The 20,262-nt window shown below is 47.8% G+C and overlaps 3 protein-coding genes across 4 annotated transcripts; 1 reads left to right on the forward strand and 2 right to left on the reverse strand.

Annotated features, from left to right (window-relative positions):
- Window positions 1-187: 187 nt before the first annotated feature.
- On the reverse strand, window positions 188-3,585 carry LOC117648596 (transmembrane protein 209). The gene is made up of 11 exons (XM_034391174.1): window positions 3,435-3,585; window positions 3,065-3,206; window positions 2,799-2,974; window positions 2,571-2,720; window positions 2,238-2,489; window positions 1,483-1,608; window positions 1,270-1,406; window positions 956-1,184; window positions 775-872; window positions 452-661; window positions 188-370 (listed from the first exon to the last, which is right to left on the reverse strand). Exons 2-11 carry the CDS (start codon window positions 3,193-3,195, stop codon window positions 242-244), a joined length of 1,638 nt encoding a protein of 545 aa, XP_034247065.1. The 5' UTR covers window positions 3,196-3,206; window positions 3,435-3,585; the 3' UTR covers window positions 188-241.
- A 176-nt stretch (window positions 3,586-3,761) lies between these two features.
- Window positions 3,762-5,856, reverse strand: LOC117648598 (NEDD8-conjugating enzyme UBE2F-like). Its single transcript, XM_034391176.1, has 5 exons — window positions 5,707-5,856; window positions 5,233-5,347; window positions 4,957-5,118; window positions 4,625-4,786; window positions 3,762-4,554 (listed from the first exon to the last, which is right to left on the reverse strand). The coding sequence occupies exons 2-5, from the start codon at window positions 5,341-5,343 to the stop codon at window positions 4,438-4,440; spliced, it is 552 nt and encodes a 183-aa protein (XP_034247067.1). The 5' UTR covers window positions 5,344-5,347; window positions 5,707-5,856; the 3' UTR covers window positions 3,762-4,437.
- Window positions 5,846-11,469, forward strand: LOC117648592 (focadhesin). 2 transcript variants are annotated; one of them, XM_034391162.1, is made up of 21 exons: window positions 5,846-6,004; window positions 6,079-6,208; window positions 6,294-6,353; window positions 6,486-6,640; window positions 6,730-6,924; window positions 7,010-7,187; window positions 7,271-7,553; window positions 7,634-7,889; window positions 7,966-8,281; window positions 8,360-8,586; window positions 8,666-8,869; window positions 8,941-9,078; window positions 9,160-9,305; window positions 9,384-9,694; window positions 9,772-9,903; window positions 9,982-10,099; window positions 10,190-10,335; window positions 10,414-10,622; window positions 10,696-10,843; window positions 10,929-11,108; window positions 11,196-11,469. In XM_034391162.1, the coding sequence occupies exons 2-21, from the start codon at window positions 6,137-6,139 to the stop codon at window positions 11,355-11,357; spliced, it is 3,636 nt and encodes a 1,211-aa protein (XP_034247053.1). In that variant the 5' UTR covers window positions 5,846-6,004; window positions 6,079-6,136; the 3' UTR covers window positions 11,358-11,469. The 2 variants fall into 2 exon arrangements, with proteins under 2 accessions (XP_034247053.1, XP_034247054.1); XM_034391163.1 differs by having other exon boundaries at window positions 10,193-10,335.
- Window positions 11,470-20,262: the final 8,793 nt, after the last annotated feature.

Consider the following 20,262-nt stretch of genomic DNA (forward strand, 5'->3'; position numbering starts at 1 on the left):
GTTTTATTTTCCATTAAATTATTTTCTACTTCACAAGTATTGTTAATTTATATGATAACTTATTCAGTCAGTACATTAACAATTATTTAAAAGTGATTGATTCAGTAAAAATTAAACAAAACAAAGGAGAATTACTGATACAGCAGAAAACCATCTACATGTCACTAATGATGAACAGAGCAATGAATAATGTAAATGAGCGATTTTACACAAATATCACAGATGAATGGCAATTTGGCTTTTAGCTGTCAATTACCCACAGAACATTGACACCTGATGGACCTAAGTTCACACGACCCAACATGCCATGCTCCTGTGTTTTCACAAGATGCAGAAACAGTAAAACAGTGTGGAAAAGATTGTTTCGTCCCTGTAAAAACAAATTACAGGATATCACAGTCTGGTTTTGTACCTTTAAATAATATCAAAATCTTCAGAGTATGTAACATACCTTTGTCACATCAAGTGTCTCTTCACCAACCACCAATACATAATGAGGTGGATGTAAACTAGTTTGATGGATTGCAAGAGTGTTTTTAGCCTTGGGAGGCTTCTCTGGCGACTTGAAGAAATGTTGCGTGCTGAAAGGACGTCCATCTGGGTTTTGAGGTAACGGCAAAAGTTGCGAATCTAAGTATGTTGCTAACAAATGCATCACAAGCTGAAAGAAAAATCACAATTATTGATCTTGTGTTAGTACTAGGTACTGCCCAGAATTGAATGGCGTAATGAGAGTCATGTTAGCTGATATTCCTAGAAATTAGTTACACTTACCATAGCATCAGTAGGTAGATTTTCATCCCAGGGTTTGCCATTGAAACTGCCTCCACTATTCCAACGGAATTCGCTCATACACCCTCCTTTGGCAAGTTCTAAAATAAAAAGATTGAGAAAGTTACAAATTTCTGAACAGAAATATGAATTTTAAGAAATTACAGGTTACAGCAGTACCAACCTCGAATTCGAGAGACGACATACTCTTGATGAGGAGACAACTCTAGGAAAGGGACCAAATTGGGAAGTGTTGGTATGTTCTGAACAACAGTCAATGTACGGGCTGTTTTTCGAAGTCTTTCCAGACCAACTTGTCCCACTCGCACATCAGAGATACTTTGTCTTGCCAAGGCAGCATCTACAGAATCAATCTCTTTTTCCAGTCTTTCAAGAATGGTCTTTGATGTCCACTGCAAAGTTTTAACATAAACCAAAAAGTTAGAAAGTATCCGACAACAAGAAAATAACATCAAGAATTTTGAAAACAAGGTATACCATTCGTAAATTGGCATTCCACTGAGTGAGCATAGAGGGGTTTATTTTAAACCGCCGCCACACTTCTTGACAGTGAAAGAGAGCAGATGGCGAACTTGTGTCATCACTGGTGGCACCAGGGCTGCTTGGACTCTGAGCTGCAAAATAGATAAAGGCTACAGTTTTAGCATGTTGTTTTTTTATTTCTAGGACCTTCAAAGGCCAGCAACTTACTCGATGAATGAGATGCTAATTGGTAGGTACACCTTCGAAGTAAAGGAGATACCTCACCAGTAGTTCGACTAGCTGGGTGACTCCAAAATGAACTAAGTAGGTTTGTTGGCTGTTCAATGTTGGCCACTGGAAGCAGAACACTGGTATTAACCTTTCAGAAAAAATGTTCTTGAATTTATAGATGGTCTGGTCAATAAATGTGAAACTAAGATTTAGAGGGAGATAAAAATGATATGAAGGTGGTGAATGATTTGGACATAATGAAAGTAAACATTACATTTATTTATTTTACATTCCTTAGAGCTAAAGAAGTGATCTTAAATGGATGGAATGAGGAGAAAAAAAAAAAAAGATTCTTCTATTCATCATTCCTAAATTAAAATTATCTTAGGCAAACTTTTTTTTAAAAGCAGAATTAAACTTATTCTGAACATAACAACAACTTGGCTGTTGCAGAGGAGAGACAATACATATAAAAATAATGAAACTAGGCAAGAGATAGAAAAATTGCAAAGACAACTTTGCAGTGGAAATTCAGTCAGGGTTTCTTACCAACATCCAATCAGCATGTAAGCCTTAATCTATGACATTAATCACTAACTTGGCACAAGAACATACCATATAGAAAAAAAAAACATCATAATGAAAATAAATTTTATGCAGTTCCCATGAATAAGAAATGGAATTTAAATCAAGAATGAAGTTGAATTATGAACAAACAATGAAGGAGGGCATTTTCTCTACTTGGTTCATACCATGAACTGAACTCTTCTCATGAGACTCGAAGTCTCTAAGATACTGGGTCAAGGAATCTTCGTCTCCAATGAACTCCGAAGATGGTGTGGAAGGCAGCTGACTTGAGAAGGAACGATTGGGCGATGTTGTGGTCTGGCGGTTACGGAGGCCATCTCGAGATGTATCTGGGGAGAGTGACATATTTGCAGGAGAGGCAGCCTGATACATCCATGACGAAGAAGAAACTGAGTAGTTCTGGCTACTCATAGTGGCTATTAGACAGAGAAGAAAAATGCAATAAGAAAATATAAATTGGTTTCACAAGTTATGAAAGTGAAAAGAGAAAGACATACTGTCATTCAAAGGGGATCCAGCGCCTGGGGAAAGTGTCGAATTGGACATCCAGCTGAGAGCTGTCATGTTCATGGGCGTTATTGCTCCTTGAGCAGCACTGCTCTTAACTGGTGTTGGGGAGAGCGCTTTTTTAAATTTGAAGTAGGGATCTGCAAGAAAGCAACACATGACAAAATGTAAAGGGAAAAAATGCGACAAAAACGGGGAACATGCAATACAATACACACCATGATCTTTCACTCCCAGAAGTTTCTGCTGTCTGGGAGTAATGGCCAAGGGCTCAATGCTGAAAGCCGTCCATAGGTAACGCCCAAAGTGGTAGAGCGCATTCAGAAACAGAACGCCAGCCACTATGTACTCCCCAACTTGAGTATAATGACTGTAACGGGGGCATGTGTAGATGCTAAAATGAAAACATTGAGTGTTAGTTCATCCACAAGATCTCAGCGTCAAGACTAAGGAGGTAATGAAAGCGCGCTGCGTAACGACTTACATGTCCAGCAAGAGGATGCCAAACACGATAGAGTTGAGGCAGCCCCACAGCAAGCTGGATCTGGCTTTCTTGGCATCGCTGTTCAGCTGGATAGTCCGCTCCAGGACCGGGGTCGTTGGTTGTGATGCCATTCTTCTCTAATCTGACAAACAAAGACATTAGAGTCACACTTGCGTTCTTTTGGAGACCTATTTATGGCGAGTAGGCACCGGAGTCGCTGAGAATGGACGAGCAGTTCGAAAATGTAAACACACGACAGTTTGCTAAGGCCATAACCTCTGAAAAGACTGGCGAAAAGCGGCGGCAATAGTAACTCCCTAACTATATACGATACAGGGAACAAAATTCAGACAGAACGGTGCGTACTTACATTTTTTCCCCCTCAATAACACAACTACAAAAACAGAAATTGTTTACGCTGCTCCCCAGCCGCGGCAAACCGGCAAAAACACGTTTTTTCTTCTACTTTCAAATGTTTCCTTTCCCCTTTCGCGCCCTTTTCAGTTTTAGATTTTTCATAGTTCTATCGATGCATCGAAAGTCGAGAGAATCGAACCAGAGGCGCCCTTTTCGGATTGCTAACCGAACCGAGTCATGAAGCAGGGCCTTTTCCTTTTCCTGTATGTTCCGGCGCGAAAAAAACTCTGACAGTTTTTGCTTCGCGCTCAGACTTGCATTGACTGAATGAAAATACGACTAAATTTGTAAATTAATTTATTATCACATGATATCGCAAGGATATCTAAAATCAGGTGAACAGCAATATTTGTTTAAGAACAAGAGTTTCAAAATATTGATGGCGATAAGTGCATTATACACAGACAGTTGAGGACAGCGGTTACATTTTTACCAAAACAGTTGACTAAACATTTATAACATTGGAGACATAACATAGTTAAAAAATTCGTAACGCACTTTCCTACCTTGCACTGCAGTAATTGTTCTTAAGTTGTACAATACAACAACCAATAATAACGACTTTGAAAACAAAAGTGAAAGTCATGTGAACAGCTGGAAGGAAATACAACAGAATTTGGTCATTTGAAAAAAATAACAAATCAGGTTGAAAATTGTAAAATTGATAACATAAAAACAATTATAAATCTGTTTGAACTTAGATAATGCAGCAAGACAATCTCAACAGCAGTAAGCAAACAGTTTGTCAGTATTCATATTTGGTATGTATCACCAGATGTATTTTATCAAATCTGAGGTATACAGGAGATACATGAAATTACCAACAAACTAACATTAGGGTGAAGTCAGCTTTAAACCTATTTCATTCCTTATTTAAATGGTGATGATCACCCAAGTAAGGTAAAACATTAAAAGTATGTACACAGAACCTTAAAAGCAAATATGCGGTAGGTAGCTTATCTTTTAGCATACTGCTTCACATAGTCATTTACTTTCTGTCTGAAAGCCTCTTTATCCTTCAAATATAATTCTGTGGCTTGCAGGTTCAATGGGTCATCAAAATTTAGAAGATCCTGTAACAAAGAAGTGTCAAACAGGAAACAAACATGTAAAGCAACAAGATAAAGCATATTGATGACTTACAGTGAATAGAGAATTGAGTCCCCAGACCACATCCTTTATTCGTCTTGTAGGTGCCCACCCCAAGCTATCAATAGAATTTTGTCGTAACAAACTAAGGCAAATATCACCCTCTTCACTTATGTTGGGATGCCATAATTTTGTGAGACATTTAACTTCAGGAGGCTGAAACAAAGAATGAAAAATTATTTTAAAAAAGTAAAATGTAACACTGAGCAGGACCAAAGTTGAGACCAATACCTCAAATGATCATTATAAAAAAAACAAAAAAAAACAGACACTTTGAACTTGAAAACAAGAAAAATATCAACATAAACAAATAATGGGACACTTACAGCCATATTATAGTCTTCAGTAACATAAATATGAAAGTGAAAGGTTCCTCCTGCCCAGTAGCCTTCATCTGGAGAGACTGTGAGGGTAATGTTGAAGAGTTCATTTGGATTCTCAAAATTAACGTGGCAAGTGCCAGGTAATGTTTGCTCCATCTCTTGTACCTGAAACAATGCCCAATTTATTATCAAAACAGTTCAGTATAATACCTGAATTTTTGCTCAAAAAACAAAAGATAAACAAAGAGCCAAGAGAAGCGCAAAGGCATAAACACTGACCTCTTTCACTAGTAGTCTATCACGAACGGAAACTCTTTTCGATGCATCGGTAATAGGGGGCCCATTGGAAACAGTTGTTTCTTTCTTCAGCTTTCTTGTTAATGTTATCATTTCACTGGAAATTTAAGTCAGGAAATCAATGCTTAAAATTCTTTGACACTGCATTAATGACATTTACATAAATAAATCAGCAAAAGACTAGGTTAGACCAGAAAAACTTGTAAATTACGGGTAGCTTTAACAGTACTGTGTTAACTTAACGAAATGTCGCAACATGAGAGGGAAAGCATTCGGATGAAAGAGTAGAAAAGAGAAAACAACTTAAAATATATTGCGTGATGCGTGATACGTCAACTTGACAAGTCGTTTTAAGTTTGCTTTGGTCATCGAGTGACGGAAATTTTAGCCACAACAAAACTATAATTGTACACTAGCTGTGTTCCAAAGTGTCATAAAAATGAAGCTCGAATTTACCTTAAATTTCACCTTTTGAACAAAAAGACTTGAGCTAAGTACTCAAAAGACAGAACTTTCAACCATTTAGGTGGTGAACGTGAGCGACAACAAACAGCAACTGAAACTTTTAGAGGAGCGGTGAACTTGTCATACCGACTAGTGTCTTTTGGTAGTATGAGAAATAAAGCATAACCATGTTTCTGTTTGGAATTTTGGTTTGAGTACGTCGGCATTGTTTATTGCTCTATCTTACTGTGTATGAGGTTGTCATCGTGTAAAACAGTCACTATCTGCGAAATCAGAAAAATATTTTGAGGTATTCGTCTGAGAGAAAGTTTAAGTGGTCTCCCTAAGTACGTTTCTCGCGTAAAACTTTATGCTTTTTCGCAGGTTATGTTTATCTATCGGTAACTTGTTCAACGATTTATCCGGTAGACTATTGTTTTTAATGATGGAGGAGACTGTGGGAAACAGTAGAGAAATTAATGCCAAACTTATTGATCCAGTGTCAGTGCTCAAGGTAACTTCTATTTAAAGAGACAAGAGAAAATGATAGATTAAGTGGACTTCGTCTGTACCTTTTTCAATCCTTTTTTTTTTTACAGGAAATTACAAAGCTTGTTAGTGGAATAAAAAAGAATGATTCAAAACAGAGGTTTAATGAGGTGAGGATTCAAAATAAATTTTACAGTTACCGCTTGTTTTAAAGAATAAATGTTCAGAGATAATTTGACGAAAGTAGTGGCACATACCTTTCTTTAGTTTCTGATTGATTGGTTTGTATAATATGTTTCCAGACCCCTGAAATGAAACAGTTGCGTGTCTTGATCTGCGATAAGATACCTGTTCGCTCTGTTACCGCTTGCCAAGGGCTTCTCTCACTTGTTGAAGACAACATTTTACCTCCTATACATGCTATTTCATTGCTGGTGTCTGCATTTTCTAATATCCAGTAAGTGGACTGATCTCCCTTATGACATAAATCTTTTCACCATGTTTACAATGTTCAAGTTTTTATTGTATCTCTTTTCTCTCTGTTAGGAATTATTCAGGTGTGACTGCTGCACTAGGTGTGTTGCTGCGATGGGACATGAATGTTCGACCCAAGCCATATGAGTGCCCATTTTCCTTGTACCCAGTTCAACACCCCCTTATTACTCTCCTGAAACAGAAAAAAGACACCTGGGCCGATGTTTATCGACTTGTTCAAAATTTCTTCTTCCACTCTGAAAAATGGTGAGATTTTGCTGAGTTTTGCTATATAATTTTGACATGCTGTCAAATTGGCAGAGCAGCTTGACCCATGTTGACCTTTTTCCAGCATCAAGAAGGAAAATATATCATTATTGCAACCCCTATTGCTGTATGTACTTTGCGATCCACAAACAACTCCTCATTTGCCTCCAGAGAGCCGTCAAAAAACCTGGGCATTGATGCTTCATTTTTTGGATGATTTATCTGTTAGGCAACTAGTTTTCCAGAGCATTCCATGGTTCCAGGTAACTGGAAAGTTTTTTAAACATTTCCTGATGTTGGTTCAACATTTGGCCCTGAACTAACATGATAGAACCATTTATTAAAGATTTCAGATGAATCTCGCTGTGTGGAGACAGGAATGCTGCTTCTGGACCTTTGTGAGTCTTCACTTAGAATTCGCGATGGGCAATTGTGTGTTGCTCTGGCTCCTCTAGCAGCAGCATCGATCCGCAACCTGGTAACTCGAGGAGCAGACCCGGAACCCTGCCTTGCTACAGTGTTCCAACTCCTTTGCATCTCCCCCAATGCAGCTAGTTGTGTAATGCTGTTGCTTGCAGATACTATAACTGTTTGTCCTGCATCATTCCTTGCTCCAATCTTGAAGTCTTGTAAGTAATCACCTCATAGTGTGTTATGCTTGTGTTGTGCCAAATGATTTTTAAAAATCCATTTTTATTTATATTCTTAGGCAAGGAAATATTTGACCTCCATGCTTGCAGTGAAGTCTCAATGTACGCTGTAGTCAGTGCTTTACTCCCCTGGCTCGCCTCTCCTTCCGTTCTCACTAGAGAGGCTCTTCAATTAGGTACAAAGCTTTTACTCGAAATACGGGAAGCTCCCTCAAGTTACTGGAGCAACACAACCAGTCGTTTGTGTGCCAATCCTTGGTTTCGCCTTTTGAGACATTCTTTTGAAAATGTACATGAAGCTGCAGAGCTATGCAGGTAGCTTAATTATCTTGTTTAATTTTCTTTTTCCAAGCAATGCGTGCCACCTAACTAATTCCATTTTCAATTTTAGAGTCAGTGAGTCATGGCGCAGTGAGGCAGAAGTAAAAGAATGGCTAACTTTTGTGAAGACTTCGTCGCCATTATTTATAGCGAGATTTTCCTCTTATTTCTGTGCCCTGCTGATTTCTGGTGCTTCAGATGAAGTAGAGGAAGAAGGCAATGAAATTATTTGGGCCCCCTTGTCTGTGTTGGTGTGGCTGGTCAAAGATGAGCCAGAAGTAAGTGGAAGAGTAACACTGGCTCTTCTCTACCAACTTGCTCAAGAAAAGAGACCTCTTCATCAGGTTGCTTTACTCAGAGCAATAGCAGCTATGGGAAAACATGAGGTAAAGTTTTTGAGTATAGGCCACTATTTAAAGTGTTTAATTCCGTATTACATTTTAATAGTATTTCTCTCTTTGCAGGAGAACATGGTGCTTGTTTTAGGAGTGTTGAAATCATTATCTATGGGGGGATTTTATTCTTCTACCCTTGCATTGGACCTTTATCTTCGTGTTTGGAAAGCGCAACCAAGAGCATATCGCTTTTTACATGAACTCCTCACAACTCCGTTCAAAGGAGATAATCCAGATCTAATTTGGGAGCTGAACATTGCAAAAGCAGCAGCAATTAGAGAGATATGCTACACCAAGTACACATTTTATTTCATATTGTGCTGCATGTTTACATTTCCTAATTTTAAAATTTCTTCTCTTATTTCATTATCTTAGCCCTGATGCTCATGGTTCTGAATTGGTGCCTGTCCTGTCCCAAGTGCTCTCTCAAAATACAACCGCAGAAGGAAGTATTGCATCCGCCTTGGCTGTGCAAGGCATTACCAGCCTGTGCCGGTCGGGTGTCATGGACGTAGTGAGTACATGGCGAGGCCTCTCTCCAAAACTGCTTCGGGACAAGAGACCAGACGTTATTGTTAGGTAAGCTTCCAAAGAAAGAAGAAAATATTGGGATATTTTGTTTTGTCTAATTTTATGAAATTTATTTCCAGCCTATGTGAGCTTTTGAGTGTTGTGTCATGCTTGTCAACCACAACAGGCAAATATGAGGAATTTATAGCAGAAGTAATAGTGACTTTGTGGGGTTGGATTCAGCATTCCAATTCTGAGGTTGCCTGCGCTGCTTTGAGGTAGGTGTTTTCTTATTTTTCCTTGGCTCCTACAACCCAATGCTTTTTCATTTCATGTTAACAGCACCTTTACTTGTACAGAGCACTTTCTGAATTTCACCTGAACCAACTGACTCTGAAAACTGTACCGGCTGCTTTCCGGACCAACTTGAAGCTTCCGCCATCATTTTGTAAAACACCAATTGATGCTGCTCGTGATCCAGTTGATGTTTTGCCGTACATACCTGGTGGGTGTGACAAAACCCCTTTCTCTTAAAACTTATTGCATTTTCTACACCTTCCTAACAGAAAGTTTATTGTTCCAGGAGACTGTTGGAAGCAAGTATTACAAGGTCTTGGCAAATTAGAAGATAGAAAAGATGCAGTTTGCAACATGTTGGCCTGTTTCATGCGACATGAGATTAAACTATTTCACAGAGGCTTGTACAATCAACTGCCGTCCAAGCCAGAACCCACATCTTACGAGCACTTACATGATAGCAGTATTTTGAAAACAATGTTTGGCATTTGCTATCAGACCAGTAAGCATGAACCCATGCTGGTTGCTCTTGCACTTTCAATCCTATCTAATGTATTTCCCAGACCGCTTCCACCTGTCAGCTGGAACTTTTTAGAGGCAAGTCAACTGATTTTGCCTTCTTTTCTTTTAAGGTGAAATGTTAGACTACAAACTATAATTATTCAATTCTCTAGGAAAAGCTGAAGCTTGGTGGCACAGTCAGAGGGCACTGTCTAAAGATATTGGCCATGCAGTGCCAAGCTTCACAATCTGCCAACCGAATTCTGCTTGTTGTATTATCTTCATTGAACCTTCCAGATGATATTGTAAGGACTCATCGTGTTTTTTATATATCCTTCCTATCTCTCTCCAGTTCTCTGATATTGATGTTGATCTGATTTTAGGAGGATTGCAAGATTCTCTTTTCCATGTTAAATTATCTAGGGCAGGGTATACCACCAAATCATCTTGGTCCATTTGTCAACAAGTGTATTTTGTATGCCACAGAGACTTTTAAAAATGGTGAGTTTAAAAATTAGTAACAATAAATTTTTTGGTGCTAGCATATAAGCTTATCTTTTTTAATTCTTGTGCAACTGTACTTTACATTAGAAGAACCCAGTGAAGAATCTCTGCTGAAAAGTTTTCTGGGTCACCTAAAATTGGCTCTCCAATCTCAGGATGTGCATAAAGCCAATACAACTGCTCTCGCTAATATAACTGAGAGCCTGGTGAACCATTTAGATATGTCTCATCAAGTAAGTAATAAAAAAAACAAGCTGATAAACTTATTTGTTCTTCTAAAAAATCATACACTGTGTTGTGTATCTGCACAGATATTTGACTCATTCATAGAATGTGCACTGGTGCTGCCTGCAAAGAATGTGGAACGCATTATCTCACCTACTCTGTGGTGGGAAACATCACCAGATAAAATCGAAAGTGCTGTGCGAGTGAGCTCTGCTATTGCCATGGCTCAGGATTCTGACATGCCCCTGGCTGCTCTCAATGAATGTATTGACGTGTGCACAGCAGCAGATTCCAAGTAAGATTTTTATGCTATTCCTAGGTGTGAAAGGTCAGGCTTTTTCCTAAAGATGTGTTTGTGTCATTATCAGGGCTCATGAGTGTATCCTGGAGGCTATTATAAATGTGGTCAGAATTTGCCGAAGTCATGAATCTAACAGCCGTTGGCTGCTGCAGATGTTAGGCCGCATCCAAGCTGTCAAAGCAAGCCAAGACAATGACAGTCAACAAAAGCAGCAGGTTTGTTACTGCTCTTACACTTCCATGCATTTTCTTTTTCTCTGGATATTACTCACCTATCATTAACTATTGCTTTCTTGTACAGGTTTTGCACTCATATTGTGATCTCTTCATGGTTACTGTTATTGCTTTGGCTGGCCACGATATACTTACTGGTGATCCCAAAATAATTGCTTCGAGTAGTCAAGATCGCTTGTTGTTATTCCCTCAGGCTCTCTCAGCCTTGCTTGATGCAAATGAAACATGGAGAAGTTTAACTACACAGGTTTGTCTTTATTGCAATTTTCAAAAAGAAAGCGCAGTATGCTTCTGTTTTATCCAGTTGTAAAGACTGTTCTAAATTCATTTGCAGGTAATTGAATGGCTCTATGATATGAGCACAGCATCTGAAGTGCCCAGCCTTCTCTCTCAAACTTTCCGTCTAGCTATCACTCCTCTCCGCTATCACCAACATTTTAAGAAAACCACTGTCTGGATGCGCATTCTATCTTCTCAGCAAGGTTGTACCTTATGATTACAGTAGCAGCGTTTCCTGTTTTAAACAGTAAGAGCCAAATGTCCATTAAATTATCTTAAGATTTGTACATGTTATCATTGAAAGTTAAAAATAAAAATAAAAAACACTTTATTTTACAATCTTTCCTCCTTCACCCTGACTGGCCATACTGCGAGTGGGGGCTTGTAGTTGCTTGAGGCTCCTCCTCGCTGGGATAAAGTGTCACCTTAGTAAGGACGGCCATGTCTCGTTTTGCAGTGCTGGCGGGCATGTGTCGGGCCCGAAATGGCATACGATCATGTGTGGTCTAGCCCTTAATGGTAATGGTACAGGGGCAAGGTAGGCCACCGTCTCCACGCCGCTGCGTTGCGGGACCAGCCACTGGCCTACCTGCCAGGCGCCACGTGGAACTTGAACTTGAGAGGCTAGACGTCCATGCACCGTTCCCCGGCGCGGGGAATCGCAAGCGAAACTTGACACAAACGCTCTCTCTCTTACTGAAAGCAGCCGACAGTGTGAGCGGGACCGACCCGACACTCGAAAATAAAATAGGGTGGGTAGGGGGCGAAGGAGGGGCGGGGTGCGCTGAGTGCAGCGCCCGCGGATCCTGCTCTCAGATCACAACTTTTATGACTCGTGCCCCGCCCCGCCCCTCCCCTCCCCCGACCCGGAAAGCCTCGTGTCCAGATTAATTGTGCGATTTCACACGGCGCGTTTGGCGTTTACTAGCGCGGCGTCCGCTGCCACGCAGTGCCACGCAGTGCCACGCAGCCACGGCTGCACCGCCGTATTTACGACGGGGTGCTGATGCCTGCTGATGCGAGTGGGGTGGCGGCTGGCGGGGCTGGCGGGGCTGGCAGCCTGGGGTGTGTTCCCAAGGCAGGGGTGGACGACCGTAGACGACCGGGACTGGGCGAACATTGACCATTCCATCAAGGGCTGCAGGCTGCACAGCTTGCGTAAGCTTGCGCGCCCCACCGAGCTCGGCTGGGCCAGGTCGGGCCGAGCCGGACCCAGGCAGCACCGCGCCCCCTCACAGATATTTTTCTGACTCGCGCCTCGCGGCCTGAGACTACTAGCGTACTGATACTATCTGCTAAAAAAATCTGCACCAATATGGCATTTGTCATGGACAAAAAGTCCGTAGGCCTGGTTATCGTGCACTCCATGTACACTGTACAGCTGGCACCAGCAGCCGCGCGCGCCTAGTCGCTTTGCTTTCAATCTCGCCAAGTTTGCCCGGCCACGCCGCGCCACGCCACGCCACGCTTGTGCCTATATAGCTGCCAGCCTCTCAAATAGCAGTTGATGAGCTTTGCTAGAGTGGAGAACCATACGGCCGGAAGGGGGTGCGGAGCGCGGGGTGCGGCTCGGCAGGGCCCGGCACGGCCAGGGTTTTGGAATCGGAATGGATAGACTAGAGCCAGCAGGGCAGAACCAAGGCGATGAATGGTATCGCTGTGGAAATGCTGCCTAAAGCAAAGCGTATTGTGTAGTGGCAGCACTGCGGAACATGGCAGGGCGTGGCGCGGCGTCCTCAGCTTAGAAACACTGCCGCCGTCGTGGTGCGCCGCGCCGCCGCGCCGCCACCCACTGTAAGCCGGCAGCCACTTTACTGCCCCTCGGCTTGCCTCGGCCCCACGGCCCAGTCCAGTGGTGCGCCTCGTCCCATTTTGCCGCCATTTTCAGGGACAAGTCCCCGTGTTGCCAACCCCAACCTCAAAAAAACGTCCCGAAGAAAGAAACATTGAACCAGCTTTTGAAAAGCGTCGTCAAGTAGTGGATTCATCCCCGGTGGAGTCTCCGCGACGCTACTACACTGACTCTAACGCTGCGAGCGTGCCTGCAGGGCGGGCCTCGGCGGGCGCAGCGCGCAGCTTCGAGCAGAGCGGCAAAAATAAAGTAAATCAAGAAAAGAGACATATGCGACGGCATGGCATACCCCCGGGCGGGCAATGCCATTTGCGTCGAGTGGTTTATTCAGTTAGAGGAATGTTCCACGGATCTGCCATCCTGCCATCTCCTTTTTTTCCACCCCTTGTCGCGTGCGTTCCCCCGACCCCCGTTGATCTGTTTTCGGTCAGCTCCCCCCCCTCTGTCTCCCCCCCCTCTCTCTCTCTCTCTCTCTCTCTCTCTCTCTCTCTCTCTCTCTCTCTCTCTCTCTCTCTCTCTCTCTCTCACACACACACACATTCACACACTCACGCTGCACAATCCAAGATTGATTATGCTCGGCCCAACAGCCGGTCGGCCCACCGCGGGGCTACTTTGCCTTTCGTGTCTGTCTCTCTCGCACTCCGACGGGAACGCCTCGTGTGTCCCGGAGAGAGAGAGAGAGAGAGAGAGAGAGAGAGAGAGAAGGCGGCGAGCAGACGAGTGGCTACTTCCAGTGAACCGTACTTTGGCGGCGGCGCGGCGTGCGGCTCTCGGCGTTCGCCACCACCTCGGGCGATGTCGACGCCCCGTTCCATCCCCCCGCACGCCCCCCGCACGCTCTTCGCGGCCATCCGGGACATCCCCTCCGCAGCGCGAAATATGGGAAAGGGGGAGGGGGGGGGGCACACATGCATGAAGCGGCGACAGATGCCAGCATGCCAGCGTCGGGGTAAAGTGCTCTCACCTTCCCAGTGTGCCGTCTGCCCCTCCGCGTGTAACATGCCGACCTCACAACCCCCCACTCCGCTCCCTCCGCCACCACGGCGCGGCGCGGCCTCGCCACCCAGCGGAGCGCTTCCAGTTGGCTGGATTTACAGATCACTTTGCCGGGGACGCTGTAGGATTAATTGATCATTTCATATATTTTACGCTGCGCGTGGCCCGCCCCGCCGTCTGGTCCGTCTGGGCGCGGCACCTCGCGCCACGCCGCGGGTAATTCAAATAAATACGAAAGCGCTCTCGATTACCGCCCCTCTGCCCCCACTCGGGGGAAAAATGATTTCGTTTGGCGCTTGTCTCTGGCGTCGCACAGTGGGCCAGAAGACCGGTGGAGGCGGCCGAAGCTCTCGACGCGGCTTGGGTCCAGAGTTGCTAAGTGGGACTCGAACCGAACGTGCGACCTCACCAAAGGATTCCTTGTCCGGAGAGCAATCCATTGGTGGTGGTCACACGTTCGGTTCGGGTACCACTTGGCGACTCAGCAGCTCAAAACGCGTCTCGAGTCTTGGCCGCCTCCACCGGCCTTCTGGCCCACTGTGCCTCGTCTGGGACGCCCCGCGAGTGCGACAGAGGGAAACGACTCTTTGGAATCAGTCCGCCGAGTTGCGCAACACATTGGGCCCACGCGTGGGCGGGGTGCGTTACTTGCAACTCAATCTTATAAATACCGCGTAGGCGCGTACGCACACGGTGACTGGAGCCTGCGCGAGCTGCGAGAGTACGAATCTGATTCCCCCACCCCTAGCCAAACCACCCCATCCACCCACACACTCCCACGCACGCACACACACACACACACACACACACACTGCGTCCGCGCGCAGTCATGCTATCACCTCCACCGGAGCAGCGTATAAATTGAGTTTACTGTCTGGCATCAGACATGGCAGCGGGGCCAGCAAGGCGACAGTCGCTAAAGCAAAAGTTGCTTTCATATCTGGAGGGCTCGGCCCGGCTTGGCCCGCAGCGCCTGGCGTCAAGTGCGCACCCGTGGGGCGGCTCGTACGGGTGCGAGAGAGACAGAGCGACGAAAGCGACTGCGCGCTGCAGCGAACCTCGGGCGAGGTATAGACCGAACGAGGAATCCATTGGTGGGGTCACACGTTCGGTTCGAGTCCCGTTCAGCGACTCTGGAGCCCAAAACGCGTCTATAGTTTTGGCCGCCTCCACCGGTCTTTGGCCCACTGTGCGTCCTCCAAGGGAGGACGTCCTCCAAGGGAGGACGACGGTGGCGTCGAGGACGGCGAGGACGGCGGGGAAAAGGAGCACAAGTCGAGAAAAACGTGCGCGGTGCGGTTGAGAACGATAAAGCGCAAAACATTCCTTTGAGTGGTCCGTGTGGCCCGTGGCAATGCCGGCAAGGCCATGGGACCGGAACCGGATGTCCCCTCCCCTCCCTCCCCTCCGTGCTCTCTTTACCCTGGCCAGATTCTCCACCCTCTCCATCATCTGCGTGCGTCTGCGCGCGTCCGCCCGCCACCCTCGCCGAGGCTAGCCTGCCGTCCCGCCCTCTGTCCGCTACGCTGTGGCGCTCAAGGAGAAGGAGGACTCAGTGGCCCCACCAATGGATTGCTCTCCGAACGAGGAATCCATTGGTGGGGTCACACGTTCGGTTCCAGTCCCGTTCAGCGACTCTGGAGCTCAAAACGCGTCTGGAGTTTTGGCCGCCTCCACCGGTCTTCTGGCAAATCCACTGTGCGATAACCCAAACATCGGCCGGTTGTAATCAGCAGAACATACACAGGCCTACTTACAATAGTTGATTTGCGTAAGCGGAGGGGGAGCGCCAGCCAGCGCCAGCCGGACCACTGACCCCAATCCGTGTTTGACTATCAAATACAGGACGGCGCACGCGGCCTGATGAAGGATTGGAGTGCCGCTGTGCCGCCGTGCCGCCGTCCCGTCGGACTGACACCACTTTCATTTGACGAATATCCGTCAACTAGTGGAACTAGTTGGTAGTTGGCGGCGGTTGGGGTTGGGGCGTTGGTCGGTGGCGCTCGGCGGGGTGCCGTGCCGTGCCGTGTGTGAGGGTGGCGTCGTCCAGTCGTCGAGTGGGGTTGGGGGAGGGGAGGGGAGGGGAGGGGAGCCGCGCTGCCCGACGGGGTGCCCGGTGACGCTCGACGCCCGCCAAGTCGCGGTCCGTCCGGTCAAAGGGTTTCATTCCGCACTCATCAATGGCCTCCAAGATTCAATGCCGCCATTCAATGGCCGAGGAGGCACGGCACGGCACGGCCCGCTTGGCTCGGCCCCTTGGCGGCACGGCACGGCACGCGCCCAGCAAGCCCCACGCCCACGCAACAAAAGGCAGGAAGCAACAGAGCTGCGGTGGGTGGCGTCCTCGGCGTCCTCGCCGTCCCACAGTGGGCCAGAAGACCGGTGGAGGCGGCCAAAACTCTAGACGCGTTTTGAGCTCCAGAGTCTTCAAATGGGACTCGAACCGAACGTGTGACCCCACCAATGGATTCCTCGTTCGGAGAGCGATCCATTGGTGGGGTCACACGCCCGGTTCGAGTCCCATTTGAAGACTCTGGAGCTCAAAACGCGTCTAGAGTTTTGGCCGCCTCGGCGTGTCTTCGGCGTCCTCCGCGGGCTTCCCTTCCCCCTAAGCGTCGCCCAGGATGTCGCCACTCCACACTGTTTGCCGGCGGTTTGAAAGGCCCGGGCGGGCAGCTCACTGACTGCCAAGAGTCGTCCCATCCCCATCGCACTGCCGCTCTCTCTCTCTCTCTCTCTCTCTCTCTCTCAGCGCGACGCTCTTCGGCCGGATGCCCCGGCGCTGGCGCGCTGTCTGGCGCGCTGTGCGCCCGCGGAGTCGAGCATAGGCAACCCGCCCGGCCGCGGTCGGCGCGGGGAACAGAAGGGTAGTGAGGTTGTCGCTTGGGCCAAATTTTGACTGCAATCGGTCTTTCTGACGCCACTTCCTCGCCATTTTCAACGTTCTGTGTTCGGCCTAGCTTCCAGCTCGCAGAGCTTGCAGAAGTGAATCGGATCCGGCAGCGTGGCCGAGAGGAGAGGCCAGGGTGGGAACGGGTCCCTGCAGGGGCACTGGTGGACCGTTGCCACAAAATCAGCACGTGCCTCTCTCTCTCTCTCTCTCTCTCTCTCTCTCTCTCTCTCTCTCTCTCTCTCTGACGTGATTCCATCCCCTCCCACCGCCCATTCGTGGGTCCCTCATAATCAAGGCAATAAAAGACTTTATCTGTGGCTAGCAGCTGGGTGATGCAATTACTGCATGGCCCTTCTAGCGTTGCCTAACTCCGATTTCGACCTTTTTTTCCCTCTCTTTTTTATTATTTGCTCTCGGGTGCTGGAGGGCTGGGAGATACAGTAGTTCTTTTTTATGGAAGGGGGAGGTGTTTGGACCGCGACACGATTCGATCACGCGACGCGGTCGCTGCGCTGCGGGTCGCGACGATCTGTTGAATATTTATTGCGACATAAATGTCAGCCAAGTCACAGTCATCTTCGTCATTTCGGTACACCGCCAGTACACCGCCACGGCCCAGCGGGCCACGGGGGATGCAGCTGTGGGAACACTGCGAAAAAGGGGCAGTCGCATCACTGCGGAGTGTGCTGGAGTCACGCTGCTGGAGTCTTACTGCTGGAGTCACACTTCTGGAGTCACACTGCTGGAGTCACACTGCTGGAGTCACACTGCTGGAGTCACGCTGCTGGAGTCACACTGCTGGAGTCACACTGCTGGAGTCACACTGCTGGAGTCACACTGCTGGAGTCACACTGCTGGAGTCACACTGCTGGAGTCACACTGCTGGAGTCACACTGCTGGAGTCACACTGCTGGAGTCATACTGCTGGAGTCACACTGCTAGTCCAGCGGTTCTCAACCTTTCTCGGCTCGCGACCCCAAATTTGTAGCCAAAAATTTCCGCGACCCCCAGGAAAAGTTTCGCGACCCCACGGGACCCCTCCTTTAGCATGCCACTGCGTCTGATCCGAGGCGGGCATTTTGCTCCCTCAACGGGCAATTGGTCTTTGGACCTTCCTTTAGCATGCCTCTGTTACGGAGTGCGATTATCAGTCTTAGTTTGGGAGCAGTATTGTCTCAAAGTTGGCCAAAACGCTCAGAAATGTCTTAAAAAATCATGTTTTGGGTCGATTTTAAGCAGCCACTGCGTCTGATCCGAGGCGGGCATTTTGCTCCCTCAACGGGCAATTGTTCTTTGGACCTTCCTTTAGCATGCCTCTGTTACGGAATGCGATTATCAGTCTTAGTTTGGGAGCAGTATTGTCTCAAAGTTGGCCAAAACGCTCAGAAATGTCTTAAAAAATCATGTTTTGGGTCGATTTTAAGCAGCCACTGCGTCTGATCCGAGGCGGGCATTTTGCTCCCTCAACGGGCAATTGTTCTTTGGACCTTCCTTTAGCATGCCTCTGTTACGGAATGCGATTATCAGTCTTAGTTTGGGAGCAGTATTGTCTCAAAGTTGACCAAAACAGGCACAACGATTTTTCAAAGACATTTCTGAGCGTTTCGGCCAACTTTGAGACAATACTGCTCCCAAACTAAGACTGATAATCATACTCCGTAACAAAGGCATGCTAAAAGAAGGTCCAAAGACCAATTGCCCGTTGAAGGAGGACGAAATACCGCCTCGGGTCAGACGCAGTGGCTGCTTAAAATAGGCCCAAAACACGATTTTTCAAAGACATTTCTGACCGTTTTGGTAAACTTTGAGACAATACTGCTCCCAAACTAAGACTGATAATCACACTCCGTAACAAAGGCATGCTAAAGGAAGGTTCAAAGACCAATTGCCGGTTGAGGGAGCAAAATGCCCTCCTCGGATCAGACGCAGTGGCTGCTTAAAATCGGCCCAAAACACGACCCCAGCTACCTCGCCGCGACCCCTTAAAATTTTTTCGCGACCCCACTTGGGGTCGCGACCCTAAGGTTGAGAACCACTGTGCTAGTCGTCTCTCCCTCCAGTCGCTCCAGCGAGAGCGTCCCTGTCCCCCGGGCAGCCCGGGCACAAGGACTCGCCCCTCACCAGTTCTCCAGTTCTCCAGCCGGGCCGGGAAATGCGCCGCAGTCCGGACCTCGGGGCATGATTATTTTTGTGCAAGGCGGTGCAAATATTTGACGACGGCGCAAGCGGCGCAAGGCGGCAAGGCGCGGGAACGTGTGCAGGTGGGTGCGAAGAGACGACAAATGAGCAGACAGACGCCCTCCAGACAGACAGACAGACAGACAGACAGACAGGCAGAGAGACAGACTGGCAGGCAGACAGCAAGGGATGGGGTACATCGTGAAACCCCACTGCCTACTGCAGAACTACAGTGTGACTACAGTTGTAACTGCAGTTACAGTGGCGCGGCCGTCCGAGGCGGTCCGAGGCCTTGGCCTGGAAGAAGGCCCCGGGCGATGCGGAGGTGGCCGGTGACCGGTCCACAGTGGGCCAGAAGACCAGAGGGGGCGGACAAAACGGCAGACGCATTTTGAGCTCCAGAGTCGCTAAATGGGACTCGATCCGAACGTGTGACCCCACCAATGGATACCTCGTTCGGAGAGCAATCCATTGGTGGGGTCACACGTTCGGTTCGAGTCCTTGAGCGACTCTGGAGCTCAAAACGCGTCTTGAGTTTTGTCCACCTCCACCAGCCTTCTGGCCCACTGTGCGGTCTCAGAGGCCGTGGCCTCCGAGGACGCCAAACGAGACGGTTTGTGACTTTGTGGCCGACAGGCCGAGGCCTCTTGACCCAGCAGCAGCCAGTATCCCTCAAATTAAATCTAGAATCAGTGCCCTCCATCAAATGAAGCGCCCCTGGAGGCCTGGCGGCGTGGGGCCGCGGGGCCGGCCACGCCACTGCCTCCGGCGAGGGCCAGGCCCGGGGCCAGGCCACCCGGCCGCCTCCAATCCTTTTAATAAAGTTTGATAAGCGCGCTGCCTCCCCGCCGGTGTGCGGACTGGGCCACTGTGTGGTCAGCGATCGCTGCGTCTCCCTCACACCGCACGGGGCGCCGCGAGAGTGCGAGAGAGACGCGCCGTCGCCGCAATGGGAGCTCGCCGAAACAAGTATAGCGAGTGTAGTGAGTGCCGCGGCATCGGGCAAGCCATCGGGCAAGCCATCGGGCAAGCCATCGGGCACTCCACTTTCAAATTGGAAAAGGCGGCTCCGCGGCTCCGCGGCGTCGGGCCCGGGGCAGGCCAGGCCCGGGGCACACCACGTGGCCCGCCCAGCCCAGCCCAAGCCCAGCCCGGGGGAACAATGGCTGCGCCGTGGCCGCGACCGCCGTGATAAGGGAG

This window comes from Thrips palmi, unplaced genomic scaffold, assembly GCF_012932325.1.
Source record: "Thrips palmi isolate BJ-2018 unplaced genomic scaffold, TpBJ-2018v1 HiC_scaffold_3, whole genome shotgun sequence".
NCBI lineage: Eukaryota > Metazoa > Arthropoda > Insecta > Thysanoptera > Thripidae > Thrips > Thrips palmi.

Excerpts from the sequence above, each read along its gene's own strand:
- LOC117648598 (XM_034391176.1), bottom strand. The coding sequence starts at position 5,343 with ATGATAACATTAACAAGAAAGCTGAAGAAAGAAACAACTGTTTCCAAT. Across the intron at positions 5,119-5,232 it reads ATAGACTACTAGTGAAAGAG|GTACAAGAGATGGAGCAAAC; the intron begins GTCAGTGTTTAT and ends GCATTGTTTCAG. Across the intron at positions 4,555-4,624 it reads GACTCAATTCTCTATTCACT|GATCTTCTAAATTTTGATGA; the intron begins GTAAGTCATCAA and ends TCTTTGTTACAG.
- LOC117648596 (XM_034391174.1), bottom strand. The coding sequence starts at position 3,195 with ATGGCATCACAACCAACGACCCCGGTCCTGGAGCGGACTATCCAGCTG. Across the intron at positions 2,721-2,798 it reads TCTGGGAGTGAAAGATCATG|ATCCCTACTTCAAATTTAAA; the intron begins GTGTGTATTGTA and ends GCTTTCTTGCAG. Across the intron at positions 1,407-1,482 it reads ATTAGCATCTCATTCATCGA|CTCAGAGTCCAAGCAGCCCT; the intron begins GTAAGTTGCTGG and ends TCTATTTTGCAG.
- LOC117648592 (XM_034391162.1), top strand. The coding sequence starts at position 6,137 with ATGATGGAGGAGACTGTGGGAAACAGTAGAGAAATTAATGCCAAACTT. Across the intron at positions 6,354-6,485 it reads CAAAACAGAGGTTTAATGAG|ACCCCTGAAATGAAACAGTT; the intron begins GTGAGGATTCAA and ends ATATGTTTCCAG. Across the intron at positions 9,079-9,159 it reads GTTGCCTGCGCTGCTTTGAG|AGCACTTTCTGAATTTCACC; the intron begins GTAGGTGTTTTC and ends TTACTTGTACAG.